The sequence below is a fragment of the Notechis scutatus genome, chromosome 1 (genome assembly GCF_049901735.1).
Source record: "Notechis scutatus isolate UNSWTSFEM ecotype Mainland chromosome 1, rNotScu1.2, whole genome shotgun sequence".
Lineage (NCBI taxonomy): Eukaryota > Metazoa > Chordata > Lepidosauria > Squamata > Elapidae > Notechis > Notechis scutatus.
The window spans coordinates 162,226,422-162,252,467 of NC_142009.1; the positions used below are offsets into that span (position 1 = coordinate 162,226,422).

Consider the following 26,046-nt stretch of genomic DNA (forward strand, 5'->3'; position numbering starts at 1 on the left):
TTCGCCAAATCTAGCGCTATCTGCTGTTTAAGATTGATATAATTATTCTCTTTTAGTGTACTGCATCTTGCTGTCAAGTATATCCCCAAGTACTTGATCTTATTCGTGACCTGAATTTTCAATAGGTCTGCCAATTCTTCCTTTTGTCTTGATAGCATATTCTTTGTCAAGATCTTTGTCTTATCTTTATTTATTTTCAAACCAGCCACCTTTCCACATGTCTCTATCTTTTCTATCAATTTTGGTGCTGTTTCTAGTGGGTCTTCTAAGATAAAAACCAGATCATCTGCAAATGCTTGCAACTTAAATTTTTCCTTTTTAATTTTCATCCCTTTTATATTCTTTTCATCTCTAATATTTCTGTTTAGCACTTCCAAAGTTAACACAAACAACAAAGGTGATAGTGGGCACCCTTGTCTTGTTCCTTTTCTTATATCGTTAGATTCTGTCAGTTCTCCCTCTATCATAACCTTTGCCGTCTGCTTATGATATATAGCTTCTATTGCTTGAATAAATTTTCTAGCAAAGCCTATCTGTTCCAACAGTAATAACATGAATCACTAATTCACATTATCAAATGCCTTCTGTGCATCTAGAAATATCAAAGCCATTTGTTTTTCAGGATGTGCCTCGTAGTATTCCAAAGTGTCCAAGATTACTCTCATATTGTCTTTGATTTGTCTCTTTGGCAGAAATCCATTTTGGTCAGGATGGATAAAATTATTTAAATATTTTTGAAGTCTTTCTGCCAATATTGAAGAAAAGTTTTTATAATCTGCATTTAGTAGGGAGATAGGTCTATAATTCTTGATTTGTAATGGATCAGTCTCCTCTTTTGGAACAAGTGTGATATAAGCTTCTGACCATGATTTAGGTGTCCTCTTCTTTAACATAACTTCATTCATAACTTCTAGCAGTGGAAAATTCAATGATTCTTGTAATGTTTTGTAAAATTCTGCCGCTGGCAAAAAGAGCTTCTCCTGGATCTACCAGGGACTTTGCGATATTCCTGGGATCGACAGGATGCACTCTTTACATCCACCGGCTCTTCGGGACGGTTTGGATCCAGTTGGACCGTCCAGGAGCAAAGATATCGGCTGCAATCTCAGATCTCCAAGATCGCATGCCATATCATCGCGACGCCAGCTCCGCCCTCTCCCTGACTGGAGAACTCTTTAACTCAAGGGTCTCTAACCTTGGGCACTTTAAGACTTGTGGACTTCAACTTCCAGAATGGGAGCTGAAGTCCACAAGTCTTAAAGTGCCTAAGGTTGGAGATCCCTGCTTATTCATCAACAGGAAAAAGCTTATTTGGTAGTCTTGATTACTTCAGCTTTAGAATTTCTCCTCTGGTGGTCAATTGAATCAACAGGAGACACTTCCACGGGTCTGTTTGGGAAGCTATCACAGATAGCTTTTAATCAGAACAATCACTTCACCAACTGTTGGAAGTACAGTATCTTTAAGATGATCACTTGTTCTTTCAGATTTGAAGATGTATTCATATATTAGAAAATACTCATATATACCTATACTAGGAAATGTCCCCATCTAGAAAATCCCATATACTTTTCTGACCAAATTTACTTTTCAAGAATAGGTATTAATACTAGGGGCATCTTAATAAAATTACTAAATTTCGGATAAAGTGGTGCAATAAATTTGCTAAAAACTGTAAAATATTTTTGTTCGAAAAGGAACATTAGATTTTTTTTAAAAAGCGGCTATCCTAAATATCTCTACCAAACAAGTGCAAAAGAGTGCTGATGCAGATTTTGAAACAAAGACTTGATTATTTACAGTGTGCATAACTGTTTCTGTTTCTTCAATCAGAAATATTCCAAATAATGTTACTGTCACACCTGTTGTAACAGAAAAATTGGAAGGTAGGTACATTTTCCTGCCTAAATATTTTACTTTACAATAATTTGCTATTTGCTGTTTTGTTTACAAAAGATTACTGGGTTTAACTTCAAATACCATATCTTTGCTTCAGTAAAAGAGAGATGTATGAAAAGAAGCCCTGCAGATTATATTTAAAAATAATAATTGAAAAAGCCACAAGCAGCGGGAATGGATAATATTTTTTTACAGAGGAAAACAGCTGGAAGTGGAAAAAGTTGAGGTTTCCTCAGCAACTCTTTTCAGTGATTACAGCTTCAGGAGGCTTTTTTTCCATTAAAACAAAATAAAAAGAAATTGTGGGTTTGCTTACATATAATCTTAAATATAGTTTGTATTTAATGCATTTAATTACAGCCTCTTTTTGTGTTTTCGAACATGAAATGTGATCTGTTCATTTTCTATGCCTATTAGCAGGCAGGTCTTAAGTAAAAGATTTACAAAATAAGTGTATGTTAGACTTCCTGTCAAAGGGCCCTGGAAATGTTTGCAATCTTTTTTACATTGCAAATAGTACACAGTTCCACATGCAATTAAAGGTTCTAGCACATTGGGATATTCTTAGCTTATTCTAGAGATTTGTTTCCACTTTCCCTGTTGAGGGATTTTTGTATTACTTACTCTAGGATCAAGTAACTTTTTTTTAATGAATGATATCTTTTTTAATATGACTTGTCCTGAACCTCCTTAAAATTCCAAATCTATTAATTTTGTTCTTTTACTAGTTTTTTTTTTCTTCAACAGTGATTAAAAATAATGGAGAAGTCAAGATAACTGATATAACTGAAAACAGTGCTAAGCTGCATTGGATGATTCCTGAGCCTCAGAAAGTCTATACCTATCACATCACAGTCACCTCAGCACATGACCACTCCTTAGTTGTGAAGCTTAATTTAACTAGCAATGAAAGAGTCATTGGAGGTCTTCAGAGTGGAGAAAAGTATGATGTTACTATCACAGGCTACCATAATGCCCAGGCCAAAGCTACTTATAGGGGAACATTTAATACAAGTAAGTTATCTTGGATATTGGAATTAAGTGCACTGTTTTTTCTAACAATTTCAGATTTTGGACATATGAAGAAGCAAATCGGTACATTGTCCTAATAATAATGCACATAACTCAATTAATGCTATGTATTTGGTTCTAGTTTTTTTAAGCAACACTATATGCTATAGATTTTATACAGTAGGAGAAAAAGATAGTATTGTAACAATTTGATGAATATTGATCTGTGACTTCTGAGAGTCTACTCAGAAGGAATAATGCTCTCTTCCTGCATTTTTACATTGCTGGAGCATGATTTCTAGTGAGAAATATATTTCTGAATGAAGTGCCTGATTTGAGCACCACCTTTGTTAAGAACCGTTTTATATTTCAGGCAAGTTTGCTCAAAACATCTTTTAAAAAGGGAGCTCATAATAACTAATCATAACTGGATTACTGGATATAGTCAGGTGTTACATAATATTCAAAATATACACCCAGGGGTGGGATTCTACCAGTTCGCACCTATTCGGTAGAACCGGTTGTTAACATTCTAAGCAGTTCGGAGAACCGGTTGTTAGAAGAAATTACTGGCCTAATCCTGTAAGGAAGGCAGGAAGGAAACATTCTGGTGTTGCTTACAGAAACTGCCTCTCCGTTAACCCTTATTACATTCTTGGCAGGACTAGACTTCCTGTCTCAGGAACTTCTCTGAAGTTTTTTCCCCTCCTTTGCTGGTACTTTGTTTGTGTGGAGTGACCATTCAAAGTTACAATGGCACTGAAAAAAGTGACTTATGACCATTTTTCACACTTATGACTATTGCAACATCCCCACAGTCATGAGAAGCCAGGCGAGGAGATGCGTGCCTCGATGTGAGTGATATTGAGTTGGCCACGCCCAGCCAATAACATGACCACCAAGCCATGTCCACCCAGTCACATGACCACCAAGCCATGCCCACCACCTAAGCCACGCCCACAGAACCGGTTGTTAAAAATTTGAATCCCACACCTGTATATTATTATAATATTTCCCTGATTTTAATTGATTCCTAGGCACTGTGCTTTCTAAAATTGTAATATTAAAACACACAATAGCTTTCTTGTTCTTTATGTATCATTATATACAAAGCTGAAGAAGTGTTGTGTGCAATGCCTCAATCAGAATGGACGTAAGTAAAAAAGTTTATTGCTGTGATTTGAGTCCTCCTGAGCCCACCCTCACAATTGCTTGGCTTGCTTTCTACAGAGAGCATGCCAGGAGCCAAGATCCCTTCAGCAGGAACAGCAGCAGCAGCAGCAGCAGCAGCAACCAATGTAATGGTGAACACTGAACCTTTGGAAGTCCCTGAAAAAGGTGAGTCCAAGCTATGAAAGACGTCAAAGGTGTGAGAAATGAAAGTTTGGATGGATTAAACCAGCAGTCCCAAAACTTTTGGGTGCCAGGGACCAATTTGATGCAGAGAGGTTTTTCTGTAGACAAGAGGGGGCGTGGTTTTGCATGCTGCCTGCACCCGGCAGATAGGGCTGTTGGCCCAGACCGGTTTCTGGCATGTTGCAGACCTGTGCCAGTCCACAGACCAGGGGTTGGGGACTCCTGGATTAAACTGTGTTCTAGACAGAACATCTAAAGTGGCACCAACATGATATACTACCTGAAACAAAGGATACTGGTTGATTTTTGTGGAACAGTAAAATATGTAAACTAAATGGTAAAGATTATGAACCAGGGAACTTTTTATCCCAAAGTAAGTGGCAAATAGATTCATGATTATGAACCCCAGATGCCCCACGCTTTATACCAGTTTTCATTAGCTAAAGTCAGCAAGTAGTAGTATTATTGTTGATTCTCAGTGAAGCATGACAGGATTGTAGAAATTAAAGCTGGATTCTAATACTGGGTGATTTTGAAAATTCCAAAAGAGCTAAGAGGATGCTCAAATGAAAGGTACCATATTGTACATCTCTTCTGTAGTGAGATGCATTAGTTCCTTGTATGTATGTATGTATGTATGTATGTATGTATGTATGTAAGCTTTTTATATTGCATGAAGGCATGTGAAAAGGAAGAATACCTGGTTTTGCACAACCCTACAATAGTTTTTCAGGAAAAATACCCACAATTGCACTGTTTACCAATTCTTTGACACTAGTAATGGTAGGATGTTCTTCAGCATTGCAAAGTTTAAAGCTTTAGGAAACTTGTAAATAAAAAAATCCAAGGAACACATTGCATTTCTCCAGTGATTACAGCTAGGGAGACTTGCTCTGCTGTCTTAACAATCTTTTTCCCAAAAGAAGGCCTATCACTACTGTTCTAGTAATACTGCCCATTTGCATTTTGAAAGGCAAATATTGGTTCATTCACTCCATCAGCAGACAATGATTTAGCTTCATATCCTGCAACTGTGCAGCACTTTGGTTTCTTTCCAAAAAGATGCTTTAGAGTGCACATTGGTATGAATGTATCCGTATCTGCAGTTCTTTCAAAGTAGCCATGTCTTACCTTATGCTATGTCAATTGGTAGTTGCATAGGGCAGCTGTGTGACAGACATCTGTTTTAAAGAGTTGCAGTCATGTGCTGTGTTCATGTATCAAGGGTTCGTTTTTAAATTATTTCCAAAGCCCTGCCAGCCCTAATAGGCCATCACCCTAGTCATCCTAGCATAAAATGTTTCTGGGGGTAATGGAAAATATATTTTCTTATGGCTCATTGGAAAAGTCTGAGTTACATGATGTTGTGTCACTGTAAAATCCTGTGCTCATTTCTTTGCCATGTGTCTTAGCTCAAGTATTTATTTATTTTTGTAACAAACCATTAACAAATCACTGTGCTAAATCAGTTATTAACAATATGTAGATAATTCAAATTTGTTCTGAATGTATGATTGTTGTGTTAATTTTTTGTTATAATAATTTTATGTTAATATGACAAGTTTTGTTTGGTGCCACTCTGATTTGCCTGCTCATAAGATTTTTAATAACTATAGTAAATAATATAATTTTACAAAACTAAGGTGTGTTGAATTGATACTGGATTTTTTATTTTTCAAACTCCGATGTTATCTTTATTGCTTACAGTATTTGAACATCCTTGTACACTGTCCATTAACAGGAAAGATATGCGCCACATAATTCTTTCAAATTTCAGATTCAAACATGTAGTTTATCTTGCTTTGTTTTAGCTTCCCACAATTTATTGTTTCTGGGTTTTTTTTCTGTTTTTTTTTCTATTGCATATTATGAATTCTGGCCTGAATTGCCATGCCAGACATTTCTAATAATGTTCATGATTGGGGTAGAACTCAAATTTTTTAAAATCTGCAAACTTCTGCAAGACCATATGAAAAAAATTACTAGGATTTTCTTTCATTCAAAATTACAACTGAAGGTTTGGTGAAAGGTACTAGATATATATCTTCATACAGGCTACCCAGCAGTGCTGTTTTGAATATGCTATTCCCTTTTATGAAGTTAATCATAGAAAAATGTAGAAAACTAAATCCTTATAAGAGATAAATTTTGAAAGACAGTTTTGAAAATGTTGAGCTTTGCAAAGCTTTAGTTGGAAATTGGTGGAGATATCTTGCCCCCAGATATGGTCGATTTTACATATTTGCATTACAGACTAATTTCTTTAATCGTTTTCATCTTTGTCTAATTCATCATTCTTGTCTTGTTAATGTGTATAATTGCACTTATTTTCTGTTACCAATTTTCAGCCTTTATGACACAGTTGTTGCAGCACTGAACTGGTTCTTCAAAATCTCTTGTCCTCGTCTAGTTTAACGTCTTTTCAACTATTCTTTTGCAAGAGAGCCATGTAAATTTTATGTAATAATGGCAACCCTTTTCTTTCGGACTTCTATTCACCTACAATGGTGAAAATCCCCTGTAGTCACATCATATTGTTTCTGAAGATGCCATGACATGATTTTGGGTTGGAGGCAGTAGGAAACGGTGTGCATTTGTGTGTGTCTGTGTGCTCATGTGTACTCTTCCAAATGGCTATGGGGACTGCTTCGCTGAATAGCCTATGTTTTTGAGACATGATAATGCTTTATTATGCAACCAAGAGGAAGGAATAAACTTCAGTGCAGATGTAGAAAGCAAAATATAAAGTAAAGGATACAAACATGTCAAGTTACAGATAGTCCTTGACTTACAACCATTTGTTTAATGACATTCAAAATTACTATGATCCTGAAAAAAGTGACGGGACCTTTTTCACACTTACGACTGTTGCAGTATCCCCATGGTCACGTGGTCAAAATTGGAGCACTTGGCAACTGGCATGTATTTAGGACGCTTGCACAGTCCCAGGATCATGTGATCACCATTTGTAACCTTCCCAGCCAGCTTCCGAAAAGCAAAGTTAATGGGAGGGAAGCCAGGTTCACTTAATGACTGCATGATCCACTTAACAACTGCAGTGATTTGCTTAAAACTGTGGCAAAAGGGACGCAAAATGGGCCAAAATTCACTAAAAAGCTGCCTTGCTTAGCAATAGAGATTTTGGACTCAATTTTTATTACAAGTCGAAGACTAGCGGTAAGGTGAATAAAATGATTTTAAAAATTCTATGACCAACTTCATTGAAAGAGCTGTTTTCTGTACAATATATCAACCGCTAATTAATTATTCTGTTATTTTTGTTTTTAAAAATCTCTTTTTTCCTCTGAACTTAGATTTAGGTTACACCATTGTCTAATTCTAACACAATGAAGGTCTTAGTCAAATAATCCTTTCCAACCTTAATCCGCCAAACAACAGCTACTTTTGCTTTTTGTTTTGAGAAGAGCCTGGGAGACTCAGCTCTTGCCAACCCATAAGACTTTAGGATTGTAAATTCAGTTTCCTTCTCCTGGCAAGTACTTTAAAAGTGTGATAGTGCCACCGAAAGCACTTCAGGCAACAGCAGACAAATTCACAGTGTAGCTTAATGGTCAACTTCCTTGCAAGCTCTGAGTTCACAGACATGCCCCTTCTAGGTGGCCGGTTTGTCCTCAGTCGAGCAGTATAGCGAATGCTGACATCACTACACTACTAGCCCTTAATCGAGAAGGCCCACAAATTGAACTAAGTGGACAGGAAGTAGCATAAAGGCTCCACAGGAAAAGATGTGTTGAAATTCACTTTCCAAAACTAAGAAGGCCACAGGTCTTGTAAGAAGGGTATTATTTGTACTAAGGGTAGGATTGGCCCATTGGTGATAAAATAAGAACAGTGTAATTTGAGGAAACAACCATACAGTTCCAGTGGCTTGTGAGATTTGTGACTATGCCCTTTTTGCATTTTCCCCACTCTGCCTTTTATATTTCTGACTGCTACTCTGCAGTGGATTTGGCTAATGACTTAACCGAGGCATGCAGAAATGTAGCACTTTTACAGTCCATCCACATAAGACATGAGCCAATGGAGTATTTACACTCATGCACAAGCTGCCTGGCATATCTGTGATTTTATTAGGAGTGCAAGGTTATTATTTTCCATATAGTTTCTGTAAAAATTATTAGTGAAAGTTTGTATTCTACATTCTTTTCGTTTGTTGAAAATGTTTTTTGTTTTTGTTTTGTTGGCATCTTGTGCCTTTTTCTGAAGCTTTTAATATTTTCAGGATCATTTAACCTTTGCACATGTTGAAATTCAAATTTAACAGATCCTTGCTTACTGGACCTTGACATGGGCACGCAGTGCAAGGAGTATCAGGTTAAGTGGTTCTTTGACTACAAAAACGAGATCTGCACCCAGGTTTGGTATGGTGGGTGTGGCGGTAATGCCAATAGATTTGAGACAGAAGCTGACTGCATTAGCAGATGTGTGAAGCCATGTAAGTACTCCAATAGGATTAACCCATTTTGTACTTTCAATATTGTGAAACAAAGTTTCCAAGCAGATGGGAAAAATAGTTTAAACACAAATTCCACACACTTTTTCTCTACAGCAGATGAGAAAGACATGCAGCTTCCTGTTCTTGAGAAAAGTCATTTGTCAGGTAAAGTCAGAAATGTACTTCTGACTATTTGTCCTAAAACTGTGTCTTGAATGCTTGTCATGGCCACTGGCCAAAGATAACCATACAGTGTGCCTTCATGTTGCTTTTTCACAATAATCATCCCAAATTTTCTCTGTCTCTGTTTGCATGCAACCTTAATATCTAAAAAGAAATCCCAATGTTGGTGTAAAAATATTATAGAATGGAGCTACAATTTATTTATTTCCCAAATGGGAAATTATCTGGCAGTCTCAGTTGCCAAAAAGTACTTCCTTAAGAATGGCAGACAAATGTATAATGTAGCTTTATCTTTGTGGCAGGAAATAGTACCTGCATCTGGGGTGCAAAAATCCAGATGACCACAAAGTTGTACCAAGAATACAGGGATTTTTTTTTCCAGACCAAATACAGTTACCCTAGTTAATAGGAACATTTTGATTTTTATTTTATTTTTAATTGACACTTCTTTCAGTTCTTTTTATTGACTACCTATAGACTTAGAAGAGATATTCCCTTGTTTTGGTAGACAGTGTAGCTATTCCTTTACCATCAAAACACTCACTTAAAATGATGCCATGGAAGTTTTCTCCATCCTGCCCTGCATTGATAACCCGATGCCAGCAGGAGTTTTACAAACCCAAATACTTTCTTCCTAGAGTAAAATTTCTAAAGAAGTCAGGATTTGGGCCAAAGGGAAAGTTCTTTAAAGAAATTTAAGAAGCAGATCCTGTAAGGTTTTTTGTTTGTTTGTTTGTTTTTGCCATCCTTACATCCTAGTTGGTTTTAGAAGGAAAATCTGAATGGGAGAACTAATAATCTCTGGCTCTAACAAAATAAAAGCAGCTAAGAATAGAATGAAATGATTCTAGAAATGTTTTTTGTAAAAAAAAACTTGGACAGTCAGTTTAGAGAATACAGAGCTGGATGGGTTAATGATCTGGTTAAATGTAAGGCAACTTCCCACACTGTATCCTAATAACAAACTTTATCATTTGGTACATCGGAACATTTGACTTCACAGCTGGTTTGTGAGCCTGCATTATTAGTTCTTTGAAGCCCTCTATTTAGAAATTCTCATAGATAAACAATTTTAGAAATCTATGGCATAGAGGGGACCAGAAAACAACATATCTTTGGATCTTACATCCAAGCTGCATATTTAGATGGGTTTCTAGAACCTGTGCAGACTGTCCAAGTCACTGTACCTGCATATTCTTCTACTGCTAGTTAGTGCTCTCTTTATGCTAATCTGCAAAACAAACCCGAGACATTTCCAAACACTGCCTTTTGGATATTGACAAAGAAGAAATAAAATGTTCATAATATGAGCATTATTTCATTTTTCATGTTTCCAGAAGAATATCTTCCATCTCTCCATTAGGAGCATTTTGCTCTAAGGTCATGTGAAGATGGTAGATAGAACCTATAAGTAAATGCAATTGATTAGATGACAGAAAAGGTTTTATTTCCTGTATAGCATTGAGTTAAAACTTTAATTTAATGGACGAGAGGAATATTTACGTTATCTGAAGGTACATCAAATATGAATGTACATTATTGTTATAATCAATAGCATTTGCATACTTAAATCATTCACAGAATTGTTGTAAATTGACATCATAATGATATAAATGGAAGCAAATGACACAAAATAAGTCAAATGTCCAATAAGTTTTGTGTGAATAGATCAGGCTTCAGATGATCTTTTTTAGGAACATCCAAAAATGCAGCCCATCCCCAAAGTTATATAATCTTTTGTTGGCTGATGCTGAAGTTCTGTATGCCTAACCAGTAAAGGAAGCCTATTTATGTTTGCTTGAAAATCTCTTAGGACTGAGGGTGGAGGTGGGAGGTGCAGTGATAGGACTTCACAAATATTAAACCACTTACAGTAAGCAAGCAAGCAGAATTTGGAGAAATTAATGCCAAGATATACATATATTACTTTATAACCCTTCTTAGTTATCTACTAAATATAAAATATAGAACAGCTGCTTTCGTCTCTTGGGTTATCCACTGTTTCTTGGATTGTTACCATTAGGTACGGTGATATAGTAATGAATGTTATTCTCTCTTGCTTAGGCTTTCTTCTAAACATCTGAAAATTGCCAGCGTATATTGTGACATTAGGTTAATTAGGTTAATCCCTGTCTAGGACAGGGACTATCTAGGAATGGGATATGATGCAGAATTCCACAGAGTTCACTTAATTCTCCATCATTTTTTATTCCTAAATAGTGACTCTAGGAATACCAATCTCTCCATCTTTCCACCCACCCATACCTACCTGTCTGATCCTGTAGGAATTCCTGCCATGGCATAATGCTAGCATAATGCTAGTGAAGGGATGAAATAGCATAGTAGCTAGGTAGCGCATTTAGCATCACTGCCATCTCTGATCTAAAACCTGAAATAATTGACAAAGTTACCCTGAAATTACTCACTTTATATAACAATATCTTTGCATTTTCTCAGATTTTTTTTCTGAGCACATGTCCTAGATGTGGAAGGCCACCGCAAGGTCAATTATCATCAGCAAATGGGGCTAGGAAAAAATTCCAGCTTGAAATCCTGAAGCTCTTACATATCAGGGTCAATACTACTAAACTAGCACAGGTTATCAAAGTAACCAAGATTTAGAAGAGCCCATTACAAAGATAAAATGAACATTAAATGTTTAAATGCTAAATATTAAAGAGATAAAAGTATACTTAGATAATTCATTGTTTACAACAAAAAAGTAAAGAAAATGGATAGGTTTGTGTTTGTTTGCCATAGTAAAATAAGAAGCTGAAAAGTGTGTGGGAGAACAAGAGGACTTAAGGTGAATGGAAACTTTGAGAAGTTCATGAAAAATAATAACATTTCAGTGATCCCAAAGATCAGAATAGTTAAACAACCACTTTTTTAGAAGTAATATAAATTACTGAAGTGGGCATGGCAAAAAAAAATGGACCTGAAGATAGTTACTAAGTATCAGAGGCAACACTACAAACCAATCAATTGGTCATAGAAACAATAAAGACCAATTGCCGTATTGAAGCCTTTTAAAAACTTAAAACAAGCAGAAACACACATTTAATGCATCTTGTGCAAATGAATGAAGAACTTGAAAAAATAACTATATTTGGGGAGTTTGAGGAAAGATGAGGAGGAATATATCAGTGAGATGATCCCTTGAATGACTTTGGAAAAACTATGGATTGTCATTTGCTCAACACAGGTTGAGAAAGCTTAATAGCAGTAACTGTGAGAGGGAGTCTTAGGGGATAAACAATTAAATATGAGCCAGCAGTGTGTGGTGGTAGCCAAAAAAACCAATGCAATCCTAAACTGCATTAACAGAGGGATTCAATCAAGATCATGTGAGGTATTAATACCATTCTATAAAGCCTTAGTAAAGTCACACCTAGTATATTGCATCCAGTTTTGGTCACCACAGTATAAAAAAGATGTTGAGACTCTAGAAAGAATGCAGAGAAGAGCAACCAAGATGATAAGAGCTGCATTTGTGCAGTGGTTAGAGTCAGCAGTACTGCAGGCTACTTCTGCTGACTGCCGGCTGCCAGCAATTTGGCAGTTCAAATCCCACCAGGCTCAAGGTTGACTCAGCCTTCCATCCTTCTGAGGTGGGTAAAATGAGGACCCAGATTGTTGGGGGCAATATGCTGACTCTGTAAACTGCTTAGAAAGAGCTGTAAAGCACTGTAGAGCGGTATATAAGTCTAAGTGCTATTGCTAAGGGGACTGGAGGCTAAAGCATATGAAGAATGGTTGCTGGAGTTGGGTATCTCTATTTTAATGAAAACAGGGGCCATGGGTGACATGATAGCAGTGTTCCAGTATTTGAAGGGCTGCCCCATAGAGGAGTGGGTCAACCTATTTTCCAAAGCACTTGAACGCCAGACAAGAAATATTGGATGGAAACTGATCAAGGAGAGATTCAACCTAGAAATAAGGAGACTTTTTCTGACAATGAGAACAATCAACCAATGGAACAACTTGCCTTCAGAAGTTGTGGGAGTTTTATCACTGGAAGCTTTCAAAAAGAGATTGGATAGCCATCTGTCAAATGGTATAACGTCTCCTGCTTGAGCAGGCGGTTGAACTAGATGACCTACAAAGTGCCTTCCAACTCTGCTATTTTAAGTACAAAACATGATTTGTCCATAGAGTTCCCAGAATCTAGAACTCTAACTAATTAGATCTTTCAATAGGGAGACATATTTCTAATGTGCACTATCCTAATTGGGTTTTTCTGATCTTAATTCTGCCTGAAGTATTTTTCAAGCAAGGTGAAAATATAAACTAGTTAATTACTGAGCCACACCCACTAGTACAGCAACAAGGGATAGTTATTTTTAAAAAATCCATGTTTCTTCCATGAAACAGATGGAAAGGAGCCTGCAAATAAACCCTATTGAATCATTGTCCATTTTGTCTGAAAATATATGGATACAAATTTTCATTGTAAGTTTATGAAACTTACTCTTGATAAATATTCTTTTAGTCTGCTTGCTGTTGGTTTCAGAAATATATTTAATAACATTTAATTAATTAATTAAGAGTCTGTAGTGAATAGTGTTAACTATTTCACTGATATCCAATATTTTATACAAGATCATTTCCAGTAAGAACTAATCACAGACTTCATTCTTATCACAATACCACCCTGTTGAATGTGGGATTCTTTAGCTGTTCAGTTAAAATTGGTGAAATAATAGGTATACCATTGTCCTTGTCTCTTCTCCATAATATTAGAAGTAAATAATAATAGGACCCAAAATCTTGTTAATAACAAACCCACAAGAAATCACAATGATACACCCTTTGGCTGTATGACAAACAATAATTTGCTCCACAATCTGTGAGGATACTTGATTGTTTATAGATTTTTTATTTGTGTAGGAGAAAAATGTGAGGAGAAAATGAAGCACTGAAGAACTGTTGCATCTTTTTAAGAAGACACTATACAATAATAACATGCAGGATTAAATTTAGTTAACATTTATTTCCATCCAGGGTCTAGGTTGTGCATGCTCCTCATAGGCATCACAACCACAGTAACATAACTGGTCTCAACATTTACAGGACAGAAAGTGCACATGAAGAATTTACCCAGGAGGAAATTTCCAAGAAGGAAATTAAGAAGCAGAGCAAAAAAGGTAGCAAGAGAAGGTATGAGTAAAAGAAAAGAAATCTGAAATTAATTGGATCAGGGGAAATGTGTGTATTGAAAGGTGATAGTTAGTGATCATACCTAAAACAAAAACAGGCAAAGAGGTAACTGAATAAAATTAGGTTAGTAATAAAGTTTCTGCTTGTCAAAGAAGTCCTGAGTGCCGTTCTAATCAGAGTAAAAGATTCTCCACTGGATATGTGGACATTTGAGCTTACTATGATCCAGCTTAATAATCTTGTCAAACATTTTAAGTGAACTATTTTGTAATATAATAAAATATAATTAAAAAGTAAAGAGTTCACAATATTAATGTATGCAGAATAACAAAAATCCACAACGAGCTCTCCCTAAGGAGATTAAAATAACAAAGCAATATCACAAAAATATAATTGTAAATGCTATTAACAAGCAAAGAATAATAATAAATATCTGCCCTTTTTGAGTTTCTATCACATCTCCCATTTGTCAAGATTTCTCAAAGATCAAGGTTCAGCCAGGCCATCAAGGTTCAGCCAGGCCATCAGAAAATTTCTTTAGTTTCTTAGAATGTAGCTCATTTGATTACTTGAATTTATTCAGGGTAAATAGGTATTTCCCTTACTATGTTTCATTTATTTATTTTGCATATTTATATGATGTCCTTTCTTAAATAGCTTTAACCAGTTTATAATATAACCATATAAATGTTAAAAGCCATACTGTAAGTATTTTAACATCATCAGAATACATCCCTAAAACTACCATTTGCCGGCGTATAAGACGACTTTTGCCCTGAAAAAGATGACTCCAATTGGGGTCGTCTTATATGCCGGGTCGCCTTATACGCCGGCAAATAGTAATTGGGAAGCACTGCGGCTGCCCGCAGCTGAGGCACTTTGCGCACCGTGGAAGCGAATCCCGTGAAGCCGAAAGGAGCAGCCAGCCTTTTCCCAGCTCCCAAGGAAACGAGGCTCGCACCGCCCGAGCTCCGCTGAGGTATCCGGCTGGGGCTGTCAGGAGTTGTTACCGCTGGCGCGGCTCCGCGCGGCTCCAGTCCCGCTTGCCTCGGGAAGGGAAAGGCAAAAGCCGCGGCTCTTCCTTTTTGCCTTTCCCTTCCCGAGGCAACGCAGGACTGGAGCCGTGCGGAGCGCCGCCAGCGTAACAACTCCTGACAGCCCCAGCCGGATACCTCAGCGGAGCCCGGGCGGTGCGAGCCTCGTTCCTTGGGAGCTGGGAGAAGGCTGGCTGCTCCTTTCGGCTTCACGGATGTTTCCACGGTAGACAAAGTGCCTAAAAAAAAAAAAATGCAAAAGTGGAAGGCATGCGGAAGAGGGGCGAGTATATAACAAACTATATTTTGAGTGGAAATGTTGGGGGTCGGTCTTATACGCGGGTCGTCTTATACGCCGGCATATACGGTAAATATCCTTTAAGGGATTAAATATTCTTTCGGCTTTAAGCAAAGACTTTAAATTTCTTCTTCAACTAAAATATACTTGTCTTGCTGCTAGTGGCAATTTGTTTCATAACATTCTCCATGGTGGGAGGGGGAATAGACTAATCTCCATGTTATATATGTTCAAGATGGAATTTACAAAAGGTGGAAAAGTGTGTAGCTCATTATATGGGACTGGATGATCTTAGGTTCAGGCCTAAGCCATGGAGAAGATGTGCTAATGTGCTGATTCTGGGCCAGTTGCAACTTCTAAAGCATCTTATAAGGTTGTTCCATAACAAATATATGCAGTCATCTAAATTTACACTATTTAGTCAGTGTCAGTACTAGATTCAGGAAGACTCTCAGGTATGAACCTGAACTCTTACTTCAACAGTAGCTAAGTCACTTCAACAATGAGATGGGCAGCATATATATTAAATCAATAAATTTATAGATAAATTGAAATGTAACCTCATCCAGAATAACACCAAAATCCTGAAGTGGACGCACAGAATCAGCAGTAATTTAATCTTGTCTGAATTTTGCTCCAGATGGTCTTTCTGATCTCCTATATCTTGGAAATAGGGGAAAGAAAGGAGAAATAGTCTATATCTAGTAATAATTGGAATACTAGTAATAACTGCTTGAAATTGCCTCCCAGTGGCTTCATGGTGATTTTAGATAGCAGGCAAGACAAATTGGAACCTTGTGAGATCTCTCAGAACAATGTCCAAGTGATCAAGCAATTTTCTTCCAAAGATAACTTCTGATAATTTAAAAAAAAGGTAAGAGCCATGTCATCACAGGACAGTAGATTACCTCTTTTAAAAATACTACAGCCACTGGGATCAAAAGCAGCTAAAAGATCCAAAGCTCAACAGGGTCACACATTTCTCTCTCCCAGTCAAGATTAAGACCATCTCTACATGCTAGAAAGTCTCTAGAGTTCCTGAAGTGACAAAAGCTGCCTTATTACCAAGGTTTAAATATGAAATGTTGAATACTGGCTTGTAGTTATAAAAACAGATGGCATCTTGAACAAGGCTTCTATCAGTTTTAAATTTAAATCCTGCTCCTTCATGCTGCCCTTCATCTCTTTCTGGTGGAATACTTTCTGAGAAGACCTCATGAGCCAAAACAGAAGTTGAGTTGTGAAATTTCCTTGTTATCTGACAATACAGCCACTTTTATTAAGCATTAGCACTTTCGGAGCAGTTAGTATACAGTTTCTTTTTCTTTTCTTTGCACAAATTGGAAGAAGTCCTTTCTTGTCCTTCTTGACTCCAGGGATTTCACCATTAATAGAGTTACTTTTAGGTACCGTTCTCTTTCAACCTCATATTTGGGTCCTCTTTTTGTTTTCAGAATTCAGTAAAGTCTTTGTGCAGCTATATTGGCTGCTTGTGTTGTCATGTCTCCATTCTGACGCCACACCCCCAACCCAAGTTGTTTACAATTTTTCATTTGTTTTCCTCTTTTTTAAACTGCTGTCCTTCATGGGCTCCTCTTCCCAATTAGCTTTTCCTTTTGAAGAAGCCTACTTAGTATTAATCTTACTATTAAAATCTTTTTCCAGAATTCCAAGATCTGTGTGATTCCATTTAGCTTTAATTTTCTTGAAAATGTAAGATTGTTTTTCCCCACATTCCATGTAAAAAAAGGAAAAAGCATTTGGTGGCGCAAGAAGTGGAAACACAAATATTTTGCTGATTTATTTAGCAGGATGTAGAATATCTCAGACGATTCAGCAGAAGGCTGAATACGCATGTGAGGAAAAAATACCTTTTTACCAACTGTTATTTAAAGATTTTTTAAATAATATTTTTATTAAAAAATTAAGTACAACAACAAAAGCTAATACAAAATAAAAAGAAAAATAAACTTTAAAGGCATGAGAAAGAAAGAAAAAGTAACAGAAAATAGATTTCTAAAGAATGTTGCTCTTCATGTTCAAAAGGAAGTTCACAGATACACTTTCTGTGCTGGCTGGAGTGGATATTTAGTTTAGGAATGAGAGCTGCCCCCTTAAGGGAGTGCTTCATGGGAAATGTAGTTAATGCTTCATGGGAAATGTAGTTTATGTCACGTGGTCATATCCATACTCCTGATTGGCCACTGGGTTAATCTCTGGTTGGGCAGGGGAGTTTATGCTTTCCTGGATGGATTCCAGCATCGAGCGGGAGATTTCTTTTGCTCTTGCATGATGGGCTAAAGATCACCTTCTTTCACACTATGGATAGAGAGCAGATTAAGCCTATCGGAGCTTTCCACTTGGATAATTGCAGCTAGTCCTCAGTTAACAATCACTTCTTTAGTGATGGTTCAAAGTTATGACAGTGCTGAACAAGGAGTCTTGCAGCCCGTCCTTGAAGTTGCAGCTGTTGCAGTATCCCTGTGGTCATATGACAACCAGATTGCAATTAATGGCATTGCAGCATCCTGGGGCCACGTAATTGCTATTTGTGACCTTCAATGCCAGCTTCTCACAAGCAAACTCAGAAAGGCAGTAGGGGGTCTCAAATAGTGATAAAGTGGTGTACCTGGTGACCACAAATGGGACTGCTACAACTGCTGTCTTAAGTTGGCATGGTCATGTGTTGCGCTTCATAATTGTGTCACGTAGCAACATAATTCCCAATCCCAATCACTGTCATTAACCAAGGGATACCTGTACTCCACCCAACTAACATAATTGAATTTTCTCTCAGAATTGCACATACATTCATTTTTTAAAAAAGAAAGAATTAAAAGCCTGTTTTGCTTATTTTCATATCAATAGCCTGCCCTCTCCAAATCACTTCAAATTTTGAAATGCCTTTATTCCCATCAAATATTTTTAGCCACCCATTTTCCTATATAACTGCTTTAAATAAACAAGGGAGTCGGTTCGTCTTTCAGTCTCCAGAAAGTATTCTTCCATTAGATAATATACCTGCTTGTGTTATATATTTTGCAGGCTGTGCCCCACTACGAAATCAGGAGCCAAAAGGTGCTGTAAAGCACATGGGATGTGAAAATAGCAGCACCTGTTAGGATGCCTTTTTCTAGCATTACATCTCTGTCGCTGCCAAGCTATGCTGGGAAAACTGTCTTTGGTTATGAAGTTACCGAGAGCTCTAACATTAGTGTCTTTTTGCCTTCAAACCGGGAGCTGTAATATTCTGATTTATTTTTTAAGGGAATAAATAGGAAGTGTAAACTATTCCTGGTTTCATGGATGTCTTCTGAATCAAGGAAAATGCCCCACCATAGACTAGGATTATGTCTATGAGTTAGACTCTTCTTTGTTGAATAGAATATATCTTGCCAGGGATTTTTTTTAAATTAAGAAATATATGTCCTGATTCATGCAATGTTAGCAACCTAATGGAATTTAGATGCTGTTGGTGCATCATGCAGATGCAAGGAAGTCATTCTACTTTGAATGATATGCCTACATGTTCTTTTTTTTAAAAAAAACATCAGACTTTGGATCATTTCAGATTTTATTTATCTGATTTGCATGTATTTGCTCAAAATTTATTTGAAAGTTCTTCAAAATTCCCCCCCCCCCCCTTCAGATTAAAAATACATGACAAATGAGAGATTTAATCTAAGTTTCTCTTCATATGAAAAATAAACAATTCATTTTAGATTTCAATGATATATGAGTATAACAAATAAAAATATGGCCCTAAATCTATTTAGGTACTTTAAAACAATCACATGTGAGACTCAGAGGTAATATTGTGTGTATGAAGAAACTGGGCCATTTTTGAAATGTATGTGTTAATTAGGCTCAAAGGAACACCAAATTGGGCAGGCCGTTAAAAAGATCAGCAGTTTATGATGATGACAATATTATTAAAGCACCATCACAATTTTCAACCATGACATTATTTCTAGAAATATTATCATGACATCATAAGCAATTGGCACAAATGCTTCAAATGGCCTCTTTTTTCCCCATCATTTCAAAATTTAACCCAGACAGCTGAAAATTAGAATGATGCAAATAATTATTTAATGAAATAGTTGTTTGACCTACCTTTCAGAGATTAAGTAATTCTTAGATTTAAGAAAACACAGGCCTACATCATTTATCTTATTATTAAAAAACTAAAAAGGTATTTAAAACAAACATAGAATAGGAAGGCAATGTGTGTAACTTGTTTGATTAATTATGTTTGATCTGGATACCATTGTACTGTACCACACGTGTGCATACATACCCACACAGAGCCTTCCTGGATTCGAGCACAATTTCTGGCAGCTGTAGAGGCATGTCCATGTAGTTTTCTTGGCAGCTATGTAAAAATGCTTTGCTGTATACCATTGCCTTCTTCTAAGTTACTGTATTTCTTTGACTTTCCAGTCTCTCTGAGATTTTCTGATCATCTTTCAACTAAAGACTAAGCAAATAAGACCCTCTTGGATTCCCCCCGATTAGCCAAGATCCTGGTGGCTATTACCCATTCATCCAGTTGCATAAACATATATCACATATTTATGGGTGATATTTATAAAACAATACACTGAATTTATTGTGCTTAATATACAAACAATGTGTTGGTTCTGATATTGCTCAAGCTTTAGAAATTAATGAAGCAATATCAGAACTAATAACATTTCTCTCTCCTCACACTTTGTTGATTGGGATAATGGGATATATACATCTGCAAAATGCCCAGTTACTGACAAATCTTAACCTCATTCCCACATTCTAGGGGCCCATGCAATTGTAGCTTCCAGATATTCTTCAAAGGCAGTCCCATGTAGAATGGATACTTGCAAAATCATGGTTATCAGGAGCATATTGTATATTTCTGAAGTTTGGGCTTTTTAAATTGAACTGGTCTATGTCTATTTTTACTTGAAATTTCTATATAGTCTAATTCCATAACTCTTCGTAACTCTATCAGTGTTTAAAGGTATGACAAAGTTCTCTTCTTTCTAAGATACCTTCCAGGAATTCCATTGACCTTAACCTGTATTACTTCCTCATTTGAGGGTGATTTCTCTCCTTTACAACAAATCATCCTTTATTTTCTTTTAATTCTGCATGCTGTGTGTATAATAAAGCTGAATACTACTTTATATGTGGGTGTATTACTGTTCCTGAAGGAAGCATGCTCATTGTCACTGGAAATGCTTTATCGTCATGTTCAGGTGAATGTGTGTGAACTTTATGGTGAAGAACATTCACATAGAGTGTTCTTTCTTTTTTTTATTACACAAAGTGATGTACTGATTCTTTGTCTCTTGGTTTGCAGTCACAGATATCTGTCAGTTGAAGAAAAAAGATGGTCCTTGCAGGAAATTTGTTCTAAAATGGTATTTTGATCCAAAGACTGCAAGTTGTGCTAGATTCTGGTATGGTGGCTGTGATGGAAATGAAAATAGATTTGACACACAAAAAGACTGTGAAAACGTCTGTCTTTCAGGTAACAGATGGATAATTGTTTAATTGCATGTTTTTATTTGTAAGAGCAAGTAATTAATAGGTCTGTAAAACAATTACGGTATATTTCTTTGTTACATGGCATTGTTTATATGGTAATATGCAGATAGAAGTCATAGACATTGTATTGCCAAGTCCTAAAGTGTAGCGCCAAAATGGTTCTAGTTGTTTGCTGTATTAAACTTGAATCATAGATAAGAAAATAATTTTTAAAGGATAGTACTCCTGTAAGCATGTTTGGCGGCATAAAGTCGCTCAGCTTTCCATAGTGTATTTTAATATAGTTTTTGAGGTCTTTGTGAATATGTAGATTTAGATAAACAAGAAAGGAAAGCCTGCCCAGGGTTGCATGTATAGAAGTCATCTTCTAGAACAGTGGTCCCCAACCTTTTTTGTACCATGACCCGGTACAAAATGTACAAAATGATCCACGGACCGGTACCGGCATCAGCATGCACGACCAAGGCAAGGCGAGCTGAGCAACCGGCCAGCCAGCCGTCCCCCGCTTCTCCCTGCCACCTTCAATTCCTCCTTTGTACCTTCTCATGGTCGATGGGCTTTTTGGGCTCTTTCTTAATCTCCTCCTGAGTAACGCGAGACTCCATCACCAACTAAGGCGCGAGGATTCCTTCAGCACCCAAACTCCGCTTTCCAACTGACGACCGACAAGCTCACCCGGAAGCACTTTCTCAAGCGCCGTCGAAACAAGATGGCAGCGCCCAAGCAAAATAGGCAGCCCGGTACAAAATGATCCACGGACCGGTCCCGGTCCGGGGCCCGGTGGTTGGGGACCCCTGTTCTAGAAGATTACAATAGACTCTTCAAGATTGAGGGTGGGATGGCATCCCTCACCACAGCTTACTTTATGCGGTCAGCCCTGGACTTGCTTTAGAAAACGGCAATTGTTGCCTACTTCAAAATTCTTGCTTACCTTTATGTATTCTGTAAAATGCATCAGACAATATTTTCATGAAAATATTTCCGAAGTGAAATTTTAATAAAACATTGTTTATTTTCTAGCTCACATCAAGTCTGGTGTTGTGACAATGATTGGAACTTAATTACAGCAAAATATCAACAGATACCTCTAAGAAAACCAGGAGTCAGCCATTGCCAGCATACCCCATGTAGAAGCTAAGGGTATAAGGCTCCCTTGCACTGTGCTATGTCTGCTTTACTTTCTGCGCAAACCTTGAAGAAAGTATTTTGCTGCACGATTTTATCAATATGGTGCTAAAGTGTTTGTGGATTGAATGCTCATTGTGCCTGGGATATACTCTATAATTTCAACAGTATGTACTATTTTACCCACCACCAATTTTATTTTGTTTCAACAAATTAGAGGGTTTTTTTGGATTCTACCAGCATACCTATTTTGGCTATTGTAAGAATTCTAAAAGAATGTGGGGAAAAACACTGCCATTATTATAGATTTACTTTTATCATTGTCATAACTGAACATAACATTAAATGTCTGTTAAATGGCTTATGTCTGTTCTGAAAAAAAGGGATTCAACTTTTCATTCTACTTTTACTCTTGCTGGATTAGACTTTATATCAATTTTCCTTTATGTATGTGTGATGAATCACACTAGTAACAAATGCAGCATTTGCTGGTACTGATAACACTGCTGGGATTACAACAATGTTCAAAAGTTTTTAAAATATGGTGTAGAAGGTTTCTAACAATCTTCTAATGTAGTGTGTTTTATAATTTTTAATATTTTTTGCTGGGGTGGAAATTCTTTTTTATTTTGTTTCTAGGAAATCTTTACAAAAGAACTTTTAAATAAAGTTTAAGTGAGATTTTGAAAGTTTTTGCATTTCATTGTGTACATGGTGGTGCTTTTTACAATAAAACATGATTCTATAAAAATGGACTTTGCCATCTGGTCTTGTTTATTACACATCAAATGAAACTTAAGGCAGTAGCCAGAGCTTTGGAAGCTTAAAACAGCTTCCTGCTTTTTTGCCTGCCTTATACAGTTAGATAATATTCATTTAGACAATCTGGGAGCAAAGGGTGTAAAGCAATTGGAAATATTATAAGGCACAAGACATATATAAGCTAAAGAGGAATAGAATAACTCACTAAAGCACATTAGAACTCCTCTTTCCTGCCTCCCTCACAGGATTAACCCCTAGGATAGGAAAAAACAAAAGATCTTGGACCAGGATTAACCCAGTAAAGCAGGAAAAAAAAATCCAGGGCAATCACTTCAAGTTAGACTAGAGGCCAGGGGTGCGATTCTACCAATTCGCACCTATTCGCTAGAACCAGTTGTTAACATTTTAAGCAGTTCGGAGAACCGGTTGTTAGAAGAAATTACTGGCCTAATCCTGTAAGGAAGGCAGGAAGGAAACATTCTGGTGTTGCTTACAGAAACTGCCTCTCCGTTAACCCTTATTACATTCTTGGCAGGACTAGACTTCCTGTCTCAGGAACCTCTCTGGAGTTTTTTTCCCCTCCTTTCCTGGTACTTTGCTTATGTGGAGTGACCATTCAAAGTTACAATGGCATTGAAAAAAGTGACTTATGACCATTTTTCACACTTACGACTGTTGCAGCATCCCCATAGTCATGAGAAGCCAGGCGAGGAGATGCGTTTCTCGATGTGAGTGGTATTGAGTTGGCCACACCCAGTCAATAACATGACCACCAAGCCACGTCCACCCAGTCACATGACCACCAAGCCATGCCCACCACCTAAGCCACGACTAGAGAACCGGTTGCTAAAAAATTCCATTGGTAAATTTTTATTTATTAATCAAATTTGTATAGCTGACCATTTCACAAAAAGCAACTTCTTTCTCCCCAACTCCCTTGAAGGCAGAGAGATTGATTTAACAAGCTTTCCCTTCCTAAGCTGCTTTTTATCACAGCTTGCTGCTTGAAAATGACCAGACTTTAATCAGTTTCACATTGAAGGCTTTTGTTGGCAGGCACATTTGGTCATAAATGTGCACATTAGTTAGAAATTGCATCCTGTGGTTGTTTTGCCAAGGAGGGAGGTAATAGAGAAAAACATATTTATGCTCTCCAGAAATGGTTGCCTTGCTTATTCTTGGAAACAGGGCAAACAGACAATGTAGATAAGCCCTTGGGGAATTGCCTTGAGCCAAAATGAACCTTTTCCCAGGTGCAAATCACACAGAAGGCAATTCTACACTTGCCATTTAAGCTGCTCCTGTCCTATATTCCTTCCAACTTAAGAAAAACCTGTCCAGACTGAGACATTTTGGCAACAGCTTGCAAACTATTCAGTCCAAATGCAGATCACCATCTCTTCCCATTGGACAATTTCTCTGCTGTGGTGTCTTTCCAGTTTTGTGTGGGAAAGGGTCAAGGCTGGGAAGCTGCACCCATGAGCCTTATTGAAGCAAATTACAGTGCTTCCTTACCTCTGCGAGAATTGTTTTTTCCTCCAGAATGCCAAGAACTGTGTTGGAGCAAAGCTAATGTTCCAAAATTTGTGCACCACATATCTGCTATGTTAAAGTGAACTCCTCAAAGTAGAGTTGGGATGCTACTGGCCTCTTGTTGAGAAAAGAGTATTTTAAGGGTTGTATTAATGAGGTATTCCCTTTTATATTTTATGTAAGATGCAATCTTGAATTGTAATTTTCACTCACCCAAATAACCCATATTTCAAGACACACATTGGTAATGAACACAAAATAAGGCAGAAGGAAGATGTTTTTGTGGAACTGCCATCCCCACTTGGTCTGAAGCCTGTTTGGCATTAAAGCAGGATCATCACTGCTTACAAGCTGAGATCCAACTGAGAGCATAGCAATGTGTTTTAACCCAGCATCAGTCTCTTGGGATGGGTGGACTACTTGGCACTCAGACCAGGGACAAATTTGGGGTTCTATTAGTGTATGCCCACTCAATGCCTAATCCAATCCTTGATCAAATTGTCAAACAGGAGTGAGATTCTACCGGTTTGGACCGGTTCTATAGAACTGGTTGTTATGATTCTGCCAGTTTGGAAAACTGGCAAATCGTGCCCCTGGCTGGCCCTGCCCCTCTCCACCCGCCCCTCCCCACCCAGTCAGTCATTATTGTGCATGTGCAACATTGCACATGTGACCGACATCGCTGACTGCGTTCTTCCCCACTCAGTCACTCCTTAAGGTATTTTTTCTCTCCCAACGATCAGCTGTTTCTATGATCAGCTGTGCCGGGATTCCCCTCGCTTACTTACTGCTTCGCTCAGGAGGCTTCTCTGAGGTCCAGGAAGGCAAAAAATGGAGGGGGATGCAGCACCCGCCACCCCCTCCATTTTTTGCCTCCCTGGGCCCCAGAGAAGCCTTCTGGGAGCAAAAACGCCCCCCAGGAGGCTTCCCTGAGGTCCAGAAGGCCCCAAAATAGAGCTCAAAGGGGTGAGCTGTGCCCCCCCCATGCTCCAATTTTTTCCTTCCTGAGCCCCAGAGAAACCTTCTGGGAGTAAAAATGCCCCCAGAAGGCTCCCCTGAGGCCCAGGAGGCCCCAAAATAGAGCACAGGGGTGGTGCTGCTGCGCCCCCCATGCTCTGTTTTTTCCCTTCCAGGGTCCCAGGGACGTCTTCTGGAAGCAAAATCGCCCCCCAGAAGGCTTCCCTGAGGCCCAGTAGGCACAAAAAATGGGAGGGGTTGCTGCAAAAAAGAAGCCACGCCCACCCAGTCACATGGCCACACTCACCTAGCCACGCCCACAAAACCAATTGTAACAAAATTTGAATCCCACCCCTGCTGTCAAATACTCTTACACTTTCTGGGTTGGGGATTACAATGTGCTTTTGGAGCATGGAGCAGCTCAGTTCATAGCAACCACGCAAGCTTTTTCATCCTCTGCCAACACCTGAAGTACAGGGCTGTCAAACTCCTGGCCCATGGGCCAGACGCATCACGGGCTGGTCCCGCCCACACCCAATTTAGCAAAGGGGGAAAAGTCCCAATATGTCACGTGATGCCGCCATGACAACGTGAGGTTGACACCCTGCTGAAGCAGATCACCCAGTGAGGTTAGTATTTTCATTTGATCAAGGAGCAATGAACACCTCATGTTTTCTCACTGGCAAGATAAAACTGATAACTGGTTAAAGTTAGATTCATGGCTACACCATATAGAGCAGGGC

At 37.9% G+C, this 26,046-nt stretch overlaps 1 protein-coding gene across 1 annotated transcript in view; it reads left to right on the forward strand.

Annotated features, from left to right (window-relative positions):
- The window catches only part of COL6A3 (collagen type VI alpha 3 chain), a 112,145-nt gene extending 89,339 nt beyond the window's left edge, over nucleotides 1–22,806 (forward strand). Inside the window, exons 39-45 of the mRNA XM_087949339.1 lie at nucleotides 1,834–1,886; nucleotides 2,647–2,913; nucleotides 4,141–4,248; nucleotides 8,552–8,722; nucleotides 8,837–8,887; nucleotides 20,739–20,909; nucleotides 21,947–22,806. Of these exons, the coding sequence (XP_087805465.1) occupies nucleotides 1,834–1,886; nucleotides 2,647–2,913; nucleotides 4,141–4,248; nucleotides 8,552–8,722; nucleotides 8,837–8,887; nucleotides 20,739–20,909; nucleotides 21,947–21,987 (862 nt within the window). The 3' untranslated portion in view covers nucleotides 21,988–22,806. The remainder of the gene's footprint in view (nucleotides 1–1,833; nucleotides 1,887–2,646; nucleotides 2,914–4,140; nucleotides 4,249–8,551; nucleotides 8,723–8,836; nucleotides 8,888–20,738; nucleotides 20,910–21,946) is intronic.
- The last annotated feature ends 3,240 nt before the right edge of the window (nucleotides 22,807–26,046 follow it).